Source organism: Cnephaeus nilssonii (assembly GCF_951640355.1).
Source record: "Cnephaeus nilssonii genome assembly, chromosome: 16".
Taxonomy (NCBI): Eukaryota; Metazoa; Chordata; class Mammalia; order Chiroptera; family Vespertilionidae; genus Cnephaeus; species Cnephaeus nilssonii.
In genome coordinates, this window is record NC_137087.1 from 16,533,183 (window position 1) to 16,547,010 (window position 13,828).

Consider the following 13,828-nt stretch of genomic DNA (forward strand, 5'->3'; position numbering starts at 1 on the left):
AAACTGACCAGGAGATAAGCTCTCCCAAGTCCCGTGGAAACAGTATGGAGGGCTAGGGAGAAACATTTCACAGAGTGTGGGATGGGAATTCACAATATTTCTCTTGGATATGATGATCCCTGCAGCCTGATGAGCTTGGATCCTCTATTACCAACCTACTTACTTAGAAGGTAAGTTTATGATCATCTTTCTCTTCCCTTCTCTGTATTCTCTCCCCTCTTTCACTTTTTTTAAAAGAAGAATTAGCTAAGCATCTAAAACATCTTTTTAATTTCTATGTAGCTGAAAAGGCAAAGAGACACCAGTGCCTGCATACACTCACATCTTCTTCCGGAAACCGAACATTGAGACATTGTAAGTTAAATGTGAAAAGGGAATCCAGAATGCTTTGGTCAACCTTAATCGCTCTGAATAGTCAGAGCTATTCACTCATTGTTTAGTTGAGACATTGGTAGTTAAAGCAACTCTCACCTGTTAATCATATGTAAATTTTTGCTGATTGTCTATTATTGGAATTCCCTGCCTAAAGGATATGGGTGTATCTCAGAACCCCAATAAAAGGGATGGCAAAGGCCAGAGCAGTGAGTAGTCCTCTAGCTAGAGGTGGACTCCCGCCTGGCCCCCATCTACCCAAATTAACTCTTTTCCAGTCTCTTCATTTTGATTGCGGCCTTCTCCAGAAACAGGACTGAACGGGAACCCTGAAACATGCGGAACGTGAAAATGGGCTCCCACAATCTTCCTCTCACACCCAAGAGAGATAGTGCTGCCTCCCCTTGCCCAGCTATTAGGTAAATAAGACGGTCAAAGAGGGTCCAATCTCAATCCTATTCATGTCAAGTCAGGATTGCTTTTTTATCCATTATGGTCCATTCTGGTCTGCTACTCCCTCCAGCTTAACCAAGTCTCAGTGTGAACCCTTCCCAAACCTTAGACCTCGCTCTTCCTTTGCTCATCTCTGCCCTGATCCAGCCAGAAGCCAGTGTGCAGTTCACACACTGACCACAACACCGACAAGAATAGGCTCCTGACCACATGTGATAAGATCCTCAAACTCAACACTATGGAAACGTATCTCCTCTAAAAATAAAAATCGTAACTTCTCTCCTTCTGAACCTATTTTACTGGCCTTCCTCTCACTACATTTCCCTGCCTTCAGGACCCATCATTTCCTCTGATTAATCCTTACAGCCCCTCAAGGCCAAGAGCCCCTTCTCACCACCAACCCCACTCACCACACACACACACACACACACACACACACACACACACACACACACACCCCACCCCTCCCAGGGTCCAGCCCCTTCTCCGCCAAAGGAAGAGAGGGCCCCCGAGAGTGACAAAGCCGCCTCTGTTTCCTCAGACCTGCCAGCCCAGCCCCATGACCTGTGCCCGCTGACACACTCCCTCCTCATGGGGCCCAGCCTCCTCAAACCCACATCCGGGCTCTCAAGAGCAAGGCAGCCACAGCCTGAGCCCCTAGAGGCCAGTCACAGTTCTTCCTTCCGATGCCCCAGCAAAAGAGCCCTTTTCCTCAGTCCATGCTGGGGAGCTGTTTAAGGGGAGCACGTGTCTAAGGCTAGTCCAACCAGGCTATGTACTCCATCCTTTCCTTGGGCATTGGGATCAAACAACATCCTTAATTTCTTAAGAGTCAGCATTTGTCTAGCATCCTCTCATCACTATGCATTACTTTGCAACTTTTCAGTTTCCACATCTCCCCAGAAGCATGCAAACCCTTTGGGAGTCAAGGACAGAATACACACAGTACCCACTCCTTACATAACCCTCAGGACGCTCCTTCCCTGAATGAGGCATCTTATGGTCACGTGCCCCTGATGACCTTCCAAAGAAGCCCTGCTGGCACACCTCTACCCACTGGTGCCTTTATGCCCTGAGTTTTGTCCATTTTCTCTCAAATTCTTAATTCCCAAGTGTCCTGACTCAGAAGCTGAGAGATAGAAACTCCAAGGCATGGAAGGAGGAAAGTGCCTGAGCCCTGGGGGTGGGATTCAGGCTCCTCATCAATCCTTCCACCACAAGACAGATGGTTCCATTCAAGGATAACACTGTTCTCAAGAGAACAGGCACCTAGGGGAAACCCCCTGCGCGGGACCAGCTGCCTAGGAAAAACCACCTCCCTTGGCGAAATGTCCACCCCTGCTCATTGATCCCACTGATATCTGCTTTCCAAGTAGCTCCTACTTCATGCCCCCAAACCAGTCGCAATTCAAAACTCTTTAGGAAGAAATTAACTAACTATTCTCCATTGGAATAATACAGAAGATCACACTTGCCTTTTGCCAAGACTGGAACAGTGGTTCAAGTGTTCCCTCCCACCCACCCCATGCCAACTGCATTTGAATTACTTTGAAATACCATCTGGGAGAAATCATCATCACAAATATTTAAGGTTCCAATTCATAAAAAGGCAAAGAAAGAAAACACACACATACACCCTACCTGTGATTTGGGAAATGTCCAGAAGAGCATTCCTTAAACACCCTCCAAACACTTGCTGGCCCCATCTCATTCCTCCCCGAGTAGTATTCTACCTTGTCTGCGTGAGTATCAGTGAGAAAGGAAAAGAACACAGTGAAACTCTCCTAAGAACTCATGTGAGATGGACGATGCCTATGCTCACTGCTTCTTCAGTGGCACAAGGAGGCCGGCCGAAAGAATCATTCAAAGTAGAGTCAAACCTCTGGGGTGCGAGTCCATGCGTCTCAGATCCCTGCACCCTATGCAGAGCTAAAACGGGTCACTTACCTGCAAGCTGTTACCAGGGGTCTGGGTCTCCCAGGCCTGGTCTGCATCTTGTGAAAGTTACATACCTCAGAAGGTTAAAGCTCAGATCAAGCCTCTTGGCGAAATGTCCACAGTCCCTGCCGAGGTGCTCTGGAATTTCTCTGCAGTCCTGGCCTATGTAGGACACCTGGAAGTTAAATGGAACAGAAACACTGTGGCAAACGGAAATCGCCCAGCTGCTCACAGCCCTGAGTCATTGATCCGATGATTGCTTCCGCAACTTTAAAGGCAAGCTCCTCACACACACGCACAAATGCCATATTTGTGGCTGTTTTTCTGATCAGATCAGCTTTGGGGGCTGTAGGGACTCTGCCAACAGCTCCCCCTTTCCTGGTACACTTAGCATGATGAAGACGAATCCCGGCACAATGGAAATTGGACTAAAATTGGCCGGATTCAGATGTCCAAAAAAACAAAAAAAAAAACAATGTCAGAGCATGGCGATATAATCACAGCAATCAGCCTCTCGTTCAGGGGCCTTTCCAACAGCTGCCCCTCTGGCTCTCCTCCCCCACTGCCTCCCCCCGCCCAAGTACCCTGTTATGCACATTACCTCATAAAGGTACAGCAGATGCACTTACCAGTATTCAACCTGCATGGTGCTGAACAAATAGGGTTGGACAAGCAAACCTTCCCAGACCGCCAATCCCATCTTATTACCGCTGTGTATCAAATGTCTGCCTCGCTCTGAACAAAGCCGATTCAAAGGCAACAGGGCAATGACTCCAAGGAGCCTTTTGCCATCAACACCTCTCTGCTTGCAGAGCTATGCCCCAGGGCATTGTTTTATTTATATTATTAATCTAGTGTGTACCCAAATATTAAAAAGCTGAACTAAAATGTGACCCTAAAACTTCTGACTATGACAAGGTCAGAGGGTTTTCTCCCTGCTCCAACCGCCCCGCTTTTGAAACCCATTTTTACAGACAGCACTCCGAGGGCAGGTTTGGCAAACCATTCCAAAAACCATAAAACAAGCCTGTAGGTCAGAGTTGGCCAGTGAGTCACAATACATGATGCCTCCCTAGAGGACTCCAGGTAGAATTCTGCCAGGTAGAAAGTCTGGCCCATCACACAGCTATAATCTTGTTCCTTCTCCCACCCCCTCCCCCCACAAATACAAATTCTTCTACGCATACAGACAACGATATCTTGGAATGAGTAAGAGATTCCCCGGGGGGGGGGGGCGGGGGGGGTTATGATTCCTAATGGGGAAACAAGAATATGGTGGACATCTCAGATATTAGGTTTAACCATATGAATTACTAATATTCAATCATTTTATAACTACAAAAACAGCACTTTCCTATGGCTGAACCTAACACAAATCACACTTCACCCTAGCACCCTCAATGTTTCATGTCATCGCTCTGTCCTCTCCTATCCAATGAATACAAACTGCTGACAATACAATATCCTGTATTCACAGTCCTTCAGTAACTTCATTCCTGGAAGAGAGAAAGTAGGGAGAAGGGACAGAAAACTATCTGACTCCAATAAAATAATTTTGACTTGGGAAAATACAGGGTTCTGAGTTCAATCTAGCAAGCTCTCCCCTTTCTACATGGGATTCATCTTTCTTCAGAACTCCTTGTATAATAATTTAACTTCAGCTTTCAAGCCATGATGGAACTCATGCACCAAGGAGAGACTAGGGATATAAAGCTCAATTAAAAATAATAATAATAAAGCTCAATCAATCTACAGACTCAATTTCCCTCCGGATGTCCACTCGATCAGCAGCCTGTTCTATAAGTTCACATTGATCCCCAGGCCCATGGTGCTCACCATAAAAGCCATCCCGTTCACCCTGGCATGCACTACCATCTTGTACATATCATCATCATTCAAGACCTCTGATATAGGAGAAACCAAGATGGCGGCATAGTTAAACACCTAAACTGCAGCCTCGCACAACAATTTCAAAAATACAACTAAAAGACAAAACGGACATCATCCAGAACCACAGGAAAGCTGGCTGACTGGGAATTCTACAACTAGAAGGAAAGAGAAAACCACAAGGAAAATCAGAGGAGCTGTAAAAGCCTGAGGTACGGACACACGGGCACGCACGTGCGAAGAGGACAGAGCCAGAGAGGACAGGGCGGCTGAGTGCCTGGCTGGTGTTCTCTAGCAGGAAGGAGATAAAAACTCCGGACTGCGCTGAACCCCAGTTCCTACTGCACTGAACCCCAGTTCCGGGCAAGACCCTGGGGACCCAGGCTCATACTGGGGGAATCTGGGCTGTAAGGCGGAAACTCAGGGGAGCAGCGAAAGGCAGAGCTCCGGAGGCACACATGTGAATGCACGCAGAGGACGGACTGTTGACTGTGCCGCTGAATTGCCCTAGCGGGAAGGAGACAAAAGCTCTGGACTGCGCTGAACCCCAGTTCCGACTGCACTGAACCCCAGTTCCGGGCGAGAATCTGGGAATCCAGATTCATTGGGGGAGAGACTAGACTGTTTGGCAGCGGGCGAAACTCAAGGGCACCTTTCTCTCAGGTGCTTGCCGCGAGTACCGAGGGACACTGAGACCCAGGAACCTCATAGGGCAGGGCTGATGGGAAGCCAAGGCTGTAGGCTCCACCCTGAAACTCCGCCCCATCCAAGCTGAGCACAGAGGCTTTTCCAATTTTGCAAGTCTAGTCGAATAAGGCTGTCTCCCGGCATAGACACAGCTGATACTCACAGCCAATTGGCCTGGAGGTCAACTCCTCCCACTGATACCAACAACAGTCAAGACTTCACTACAACAAGGCTGTACACACAGTCCACAAAGGGGTGCACCAAGAGTGCCCACCTCAGGTAACTGGGGAGGCCAAGCCACTGACCCATATAGGACAACTAGCACACAAAGCTACCCTACCAACTCAGGGAAGCAGCGAAAATGCGGAGACAAAGAAACAAATCACAAACCAAAGAAATGGAGGGAAACAAATGACTGGAGATAGAGTTCAAAACCACGGTTATAAGGTTTTTCAAGAATTTCCTAGAAAAGGCTGATAAATTTAGTGAGACCCTCGAGGATATGAGAGAGACCCTTGAGGATATGGAAAAGGACCAACTAGAAATTAAACATACACTGACTGAAATAAAAAAATATTATACAGACACCCAACAGCAAACTAGAGGAACACAAGAATCAAGTCAAAGATTTGAAATACAAAGAAGCAAAAATCACTCAACTGGAAAAGCTAAAAGAAAAAAGAATCCAAAAATTTGAAGATAGTGTAAGAAGCCTCTGGGACAACTTCAAGCATACCAACATCAGAATTATGGGGGTGCCAGAAGAAGAGAGAGAGCAAGATACTGAAAACCTATTTGAAGAAATAATGACTGAAAACTTCCCCCACCTGGTGAAAGAAATAGACTTACAAGTCCAGGAAGCGCAGAGAACCCCAAACAAAGGGAATCCAAAGAGGACCACACCAAGACACATCATAATTAAAATGCCAAGAGCAAAAGACAAAGAGAGAATATTAAAAGCAGCAAGAGAAAAACAGTTAGTTACCTACAAGGGAGCACCCATACGATTGTCAGCTGATTTCTCAACAGAAACTATGCAGGCCAGATGGGAGTGGCAAGAAATAGTCAAAGTGATGAATAGCAAGAACCTACAACCAAGGGTACTCTACCCAGCCAAGCTGACATTCAGAATTGAAGGTCAGCTAAAGAGCTTCACAGATAAGAAAAAGCTAAAGGAGTTCATGAACACCAAACCAGTATTATATGAAATGCTGAAAGATATTCTATAAAAAGAGGAAGAAGAAGAAAAAGGTAAAGATAAAAATTATGAACAACAAATACATATCTATCAACAAGTGAATCTAAAAATCAAGTGAATTAAAAATCTGATGTACAGAATAAACTGGTGAATATAATAGAATCAGGGGCATAGAAAGGGAGTGGAATGACAACTCTCAGGAGGAAAGGGGTGTGGGGGTGCGGGAAGAGACTGGACAAAAATCGTCCACCTATGGATGAGGACAGTGTGGGGGAGGTAAGGGAAGAGGGTGGGATGGGAACCAGGTGGAGGGGAGCTATGGGGGGAAAAAGAGGAACAAGTGTAATAATCTGAACAATAAAGATTAAATTTAAAAAAAAAAAGACCTCTGATATATATGGCAGAGAAGCTGACAATGAGATGTAGAAACTGAGCTCCTTCCTCATAGACTCACCAAGGACTAAATCTGGTAGGAACCTGGTTTGTCAAAACCCCTCATGTTTTAAACAGGGAAACTAAGACTCCAGACCCATCCCCAGTATAATAGAGCTTCTTAGTGATAGAGCCTGGACCATGTCCTGCACCAGGAATGATGACTTCCAACTTGGCCATGGAGTTCTTACAAATCCACATGTGGATTTTCTTCATCAACAAATGCCAGTGGCTCATCTGTCATATGTTTTGGCTTCAAACTGAGTCTTCCTAACTAAAAGGTCAGGAACTACCTCATGACAGCATGTTGAAGGCCCCAGAAGAGTGTCAGACCCTAGGAAAAGAGATGGATATTTGCTCCCCTTTTTCCTCAGTAGGATTCCCCTTCAGATGAAACAGCAACACTAAGGAGAGCTATCACCACAAAGCATTTGAATCATTCACAACATGTCTGACAAGACTTTCATAACAGCTGGTTTTATTGTATGGTCTTAACAGCACAGCATCCCAAGAAAATTAAACAAAGCACAACTTGCTCCCATTCTACAGAGACAAAGACCAAATCTCCAAAATGTAATAGGAAAACCAACTTGACAAGCCACCCTCAGGTAAACTGGAAGCTTTTAGAGATGCGAGTTAACCCAACCAACCATGTTGAAAGGTTCAAATCAGCTGGAACAGGCTTAAAAGCAGTAGCCACTGTCCGGCACTGCAAACGACACTCCTAAGATTCTGTTTAAGAAATGCTTCTCAGCAGAAAACATTACCTCTCAGGATGCCATGAAGCTTCTTGGAGCACACACCCACCTAATGTAAGATACAGGTCAGAAGAACAAGAGAAGGGACGTAGAGATTAATCTTAAATGTCACAAAAGGGTATATCTAAAATGAGAAGTCATTGCATTAAGTCAATTATCTTGAGGAACCAAGTTTTGTACTTTTAATTTGCCCACCTTATATAGATTGTAACCCAAAACTTCTACCCTGTGTGAAATGACAGCATAAAGGGACTCCATTATCAGGGAAATTAAAACACATCAAGTTAAAGATCCCTACAGAGAGAAATACCAGAAAGAAAGACAAGATTGTCTTGGCAGGATCCTCACACATATACACACCCAGCCTCTCTAAGGGGTTGCAGAAAATTACCAGTTTGGCTCCCAGGACATTTCTGGAGATGGTGAGTTTGTCCGTAGTCACACAGAGAAGATTTTATATACCTGTCCCCAGCCAGGGGTGAGGGATCCTTGATTTTAAATTTGCAGTACTGGTCTATCCATGTTGTTGCAAATGGTAAGATTTCATCCTTTATTATGGAAGTAATATTCCATTGTATATATGTGCCTCAGTTTTTTTATCCATTCGTCTATGGCACTTGGGTTGCTTCCATATGGTGGCTATTGTAAAATAACACAGAGAACGTAGTGGTTCATATATTTTTTTCAAATTAATGTTTTGAGTTTCTTCAGATATATACCCAGAAGTGGAATTCCTGGGTCATAAGACAGTTCCATTTTTTATTTTTTGAGGAACCTCCATTCTGTTTTCCATAGCTGCTGTCCTAATTTACATTCCCAACATTTGCAACAACATGAATGAACCTAGAGGGTAGCATACTAAGTGAAAAGGTCAGAGAAAGACAAATACCATATGATTTCCCTTATATGTGGAATCAAAAAACAAAATAAATGAATAAACAAAACAGAAGTAGACATATAGATACAGAGAACAAACTGATGGTTGCCAGACGGGAGGGGTTTGGGGAGGTGGGTGAAAAGGGTGAAGGGATTAAGAAGTACAAATTGGTAGTTACAGAACAGTCATTAGGGATGTAAAGTTCAATATAGGGAATATAGTGAATAATACTGTAATAACTATGTATTGTGCCAAGTGGGTACTACCAGAGGATATCTTTGTAAATTGTATAATTATCTAACCACTATACTGTAATCTGAAACTTATATAAAATATTGAATGTCAACTGTAAAAAAAGTTTTAAATAATAAAAATAAATTTGCACCACTGGAAGCTGTCAGAGTAGAAACAGCCCTGGGCATGAGTTCAAGTCCCTCTGCTGCTAATTACCAGCCTTGTTATCTTGGATGAGTCACAGAAGAGTCTGTTTCCTCTTCCGTAAACTAGTCATACACTAACTGCCTCCAAAGGTGTTAAAAATAATGTAACAATATTTATTAACTGCCTACCACCTGGCTATTATCTAGTCAATCCTCATGAACAGCCCCATTGAGTCACATATTATCCTCATTTCACTTATATTACAGGAATGAGATAACATCTTTAAAACTCAGCACCTAGTGGCCACTGGATAAAGAGTTGAATCAGACCAATATCCCTATGGAAGGGATTTATTATTCTGACTAGAAGCCCGGTGCACGAAATTCGTGCACGGTAGGAGGTTGTCCCTCAGCCCAGCCTGTACCCTCTCCAATCTGGGACTCCTCGAGGGATGTCCGACTGCCCGTTTAGGCCCGATCCTGGTGGGATCGGGCCTAAACGGGCAGTCGGACATCCCTCTCACAATCCAGGACTGCTGGCTCCCAACTGCTTGCCTGCCTGTCTTCCTGATTGCCCCTAACCGCTTCTGCCTGCCAGCCTGATCACCCCCTAACCACTCTGCTGCCAGCCTGGCTGATGCTTAACTGCTCCCCTGCCAGCCTGTTTGCCCCCAACTTCCCTCCTCTGCCAGCCTGGTCACCCCTAACTGCCCTCTCCTACAGGGTTGATCACCTCCAACTGCCCTCCCTTGCAAGCCTGGTCCCTCACAACTGCCCTCCCTTGCAAGCCTGGTCCCTCACAACTGCCCTCCCTTGCAGGCCAGGTGCCTCCCAACTGCCCTCTCCTGCTGGCCATCTTGTAGTGGCCATCTTGTGTCCACATGGGGGCAGGATCTTTGACCACATGGGGGCAGCTATATTGTGTGTTGCAGTGATGATCAATCTGTATATTACTCTTTTATTACATAGGATAGAGGCCTGGTGCACGGGTGGGGGCCAGCTGGTTTGCCCTGAAGGGTGTCACAGATCAGGTGGGGGTTCCCTTGGGGTGTGGGGCAGCCTGAGCGAGGGGCCTGTGGTGGTTTGCAGGCCGGCCACGCCCCCTGGCAACCCAAAGGGAGGCCCTGGTATCTGGAATTTATTTTCCTTCTACAATTGAAACTTTGTAGCCTGGAGCGGAGCCAAGCCTGGGGCTCCGGCAGCCATTTCTGCGGCAGTTAATTCACCTTCTACAATTGAAACTTTGTAGCCTTAAGCGGGTGAGCCCAGCCAGGGTGTGCGGAAAGCTTTGCTTCCCCTGTTGCCGCCAGCAACCCTGGCCTGCTCTCTCAAGCTCCATTCTGCCACCCTTTGTTTGAATTTGTTTACCTTCTATAATTGAAACTTTGTAGCTTGAGTGGAGGCTTAGGCCTGCAACAGCTATGGAAAGCTTGGCTTGCTCTGTTACCTGGGAAACCTTGCTCACTGTGGCTGTAGCCATCTTGGATTGGGGTTAATTTGCATACTCGCCCTGATTGGCTGGTGGGCGTGGCTTATGTAGCGGAGTGATGGTTAATTTGCATATTACCATTTTATTAGAGAGGATGTCTGTTGGGCACAAAATTTCAATGTCCAAATTCCAAGTTTGCATTTGTGTCTACCATTGTATTGATGCTACTACTTTAACTGTCATAAATTAGTGGAAAAAGAAGATTGAAAACTTTATGCTGAATATGAATGATTCAAGCCTACTGAAGTCATATCCATGTCGAATGAAATATTTTATAGAGAAAGTGGAAGGAGCCTGGCCGGTGTTGCTCAGTGGTTGAGCATCAACCTATGAACCAGGAGGTCACAGTCCAATTCCCAGTCAGGGCACATGCCTGGGTTGTGGGCTCAATGCCCAGTGTAGGGCATGCAGGAGGCAGCCAATCAATGATTCTCTCTCATCACTGATGTTTCTATCTTTCTCTCCCTCTCCCTTCCTCTCTGAAACCAATACAAATACATTTTAAATAAATAGAAAGTGGAAGGAGAACTACATCTCCAAGTGTTTGGAGTTGAGGCCTATGGAACTCCTAAACACCAGGGCAATGGCAGTCAGTCCACAGAGGGGTTGAGAGCAATGACCCAGTTTCAGCAGAACAGTATCATCCATCTCATTAAGTTATTTTAATTTTATTGGTGTTATGGTTGGTGTCTTTATACTTAAACCATCCCTTTACTTAGATTTTATAGGACTCTAAATATGAGCTTAGAAAGAGTTACGTCTGCTTTTACTCTTGGTATATTTAAGCAATGTTGTGATAAAAACAATATTAACACTGGGCTCATGTAAGTCCTCTCCAGCCTCCTCACCCCCCCGCCCCCTTTAAGGATATACAAGAGTTTGAGAAATACCATGTGACACACTTAAGGTGCTATTTTAGGATGGCTGTCATCAGGAACTGCAAGGGGGAGAATGCTAAAAAGACCCTCACCTCAGGGCTGCCACTTGGGGTTAGGGTCTTTAGGTTCTAGGACATATAATGCCCCAGGGGCATTTCCCAGCTCCTCCCCTGGCAGGGGCTCAAAAATGCCTCACCCACACGTCAGTGATTGTCCTTAGGCTGTTCGTGGTGGGCTAAAGGCAGAGGGCATGGAGAAAATCAAGTTTGGGAAATGGGGAAGCAAATAGAAGGCACAGGAAGCAATAGAAGTCAGCCCCATTGTCAAGTTCTCCATGAGGCTGGAAGAAGCTACCCCCAGAGAATGGTAGATTTGAAATGCAGAGACTTAGGGTCTAAGCCCCATCCTTTTTTTTTTTTTTTTTTTTTAATCCTCACCCAAGGATATGTTTCCTAGTTGATTTTTTTTTCCAAGAAAGAGGAAAGGAGATAGAGAAAAACATCGATGGATGGGAGAGAGAAACGCCACGCCGATCAGTTGCCTCCTGTACCCACAAGCTAGGTATGTGCCCTGGCAGGGAATTGAACCCGCAACATTATGGGTGTAGAGGACAACGCTCCAACCAACTGAACCACCAGGCCAGGGCCAATAAGACCACCATTTTTAACCTCTCCACTTGGCTGGTACCTCCCTGGCCTGCTCACTTCTGAACTCTGAGAAGGGAAAAACATTCCCGTTAGCCCGAAGTAATCTCAAAAATCTAAGCCTGCGTGACACTACCTGCCTTAGGCAATCCAAGGGGAGAGTTTCAAAACCTTGCAACTATTTCTCTTTGGGTGTGCCGGGAACGAGGGGAGTAAGGGGGCTGGCTTAATCAGAGGTTAAACAGAGAGACCTGGCTTTCCCAGCAAGTCAGTCACCTGGTCCTAGAGTGGCTAGCGCATCCCTCCAGCAATGATCAAGAACACCTGAGGCTTCACCACAGGTGAAGCAAGGGCAGCTGCTGTCTATCGCCCACGGTGTAAACTGGAGAGTTGATGTTTCCCAAAGACACCCCTTCAAGAGAATGGGGGGGCGGTAGCCTTCTGCTTGCCCTGGAAGAGGGGCCTGCGGGGAGGAGCCGGAGCCAGAGCCAGTGTGCAGTGGGCCCTCACCCTAGCGCCTGCCAGGATGCTTCTTGACCTCACTGTCTTTGGCGGGGGGGGGGGGGGGGGGGGGGGGGGGGGGGGGCGGTGCGGGTCCTGAGGCACTTTGCCTTCCTGAACTCCTTCCTCCATTATTAAAAAACTAAGATGTATACAGGCACACCCAGGAGATATGCCGGATTGGGCTCCAGACCACCACAATAAAGCAAGTATCACAATAAAGCCAGTCCTGCTGGTGGAGGGTCTTGCCTTCGACTTACAGAAAATGCAACATCTGTGAAGCTCAGTAAATGCCCCCCAAAGGGTAAGCCTGCATTTTACAACTGCGTCGGTATAAAGACGATATAGTAAAAAGTTTTTCTTGGATCAGAGTTCTTTTTTGCTTCTGATTAAAGAAATTAAAACGTTTTTTTGTGGGGGGCTGCGGTCACTGACCCCTCTCCCAAATCCGGCTGGCCCTGGTCAGTGAGCGCTAGGGACAGAGGGAGGTGGAGACGACTTGGAGTGCGTTATCCCTCCTCCTCCCCCCCGCGCCCCCCCCCCCCCCCCACACACACACACACACACAGCTAAGGGGTGTGCCAGGCTCAAAATGGGGTCTCTCCTCACCAACCTCGGGTAGGCCTGGGCAGGGGACAGACTTCCCATGTGCAGATCTGAGGTGGAGCAGGGAGCCCTGTTCAACCTCGGGGGGGTCCCCTCCCCGGACCAACTGGACCCGGGCGTGGGCAAGGCTGGGCGGGGCGAGCCTGGCGCACTTACTTGCGTTCCACTGACAACAAGCCCGGCCATGGCGACGGGGCGAACGACCCCAAGCACGGAGCTGGGAGCACGGAGCGGGGAGCCGGGAGCAGGGAGCGTGGCGGCGGCCGGCTTTAGTTCCGCACTGGAGGTCAGCTGACCTGCGGAAGCCCGTGGCGCGGGCCGAGCGGGACCCGCTCAGCTGTGGGCCGCCCCGCGCAGGTGCAGGTGCGCCTCCACCACCCAGTGCGCGCCGCAACAGGTGGCCCGCAGCGCGGTACCCCGCGCCCGTCTGGCTGGCGTGGCCGCGTGACTCCCGCGTGCCCACGGCCTCCCAGGACCCTATCGCCCCATGAGGGGGTCAGGGGAATAGGAAAGCGTCCCCTAAAACTCCATACCCAGAGCTCTACTGCGTTAGTAGGGTCAGACTGAGACCCTGCCCCCCCCCCCAATCTGGGCCGTTAGTTGGGGGAGTTGGCGGGGCGGGGGGGGGGGGGGGGGGGCGGTGCGTTAAGCCTGGCCTTTCTAGTATTTCACAATCCGGATTACGCAACTATCTTCAACTGCAGGGAGGAGGGGCCTCTTGGCTGGAA

The 13,828-nt window shown here is 47.4% G+C and overlaps 1 protein-coding gene across 1 annotated transcript in view; it reads right to left on the minus strand.

Moving 5' to 3' along the window:
- Positions 1-13,602, minus strand: part of LRMDA (leucine rich melanocyte differentiation associated) — a 999,120-nt gene extending 985,518 nt beyond the window's left edge. The window contains exons 1-2 of the mRNA XM_079794321.1: positions 13,257-13,602; positions 2,838-2,938 (exon numbers count right to left, since the gene is read on the minus strand). Coding sequence (XP_079650447.1) covers positions 2,838-2,938; positions 13,257-13,286 — 131 coding nt within the window. The 5' untranslated portion in view covers positions 13,287-13,602. The remainder of the gene's footprint in view (positions 1-2,837; positions 2,939-13,256) is intronic.
- Between the last annotated feature and the right edge of the window lie 226 nt (positions 13,603-13,828).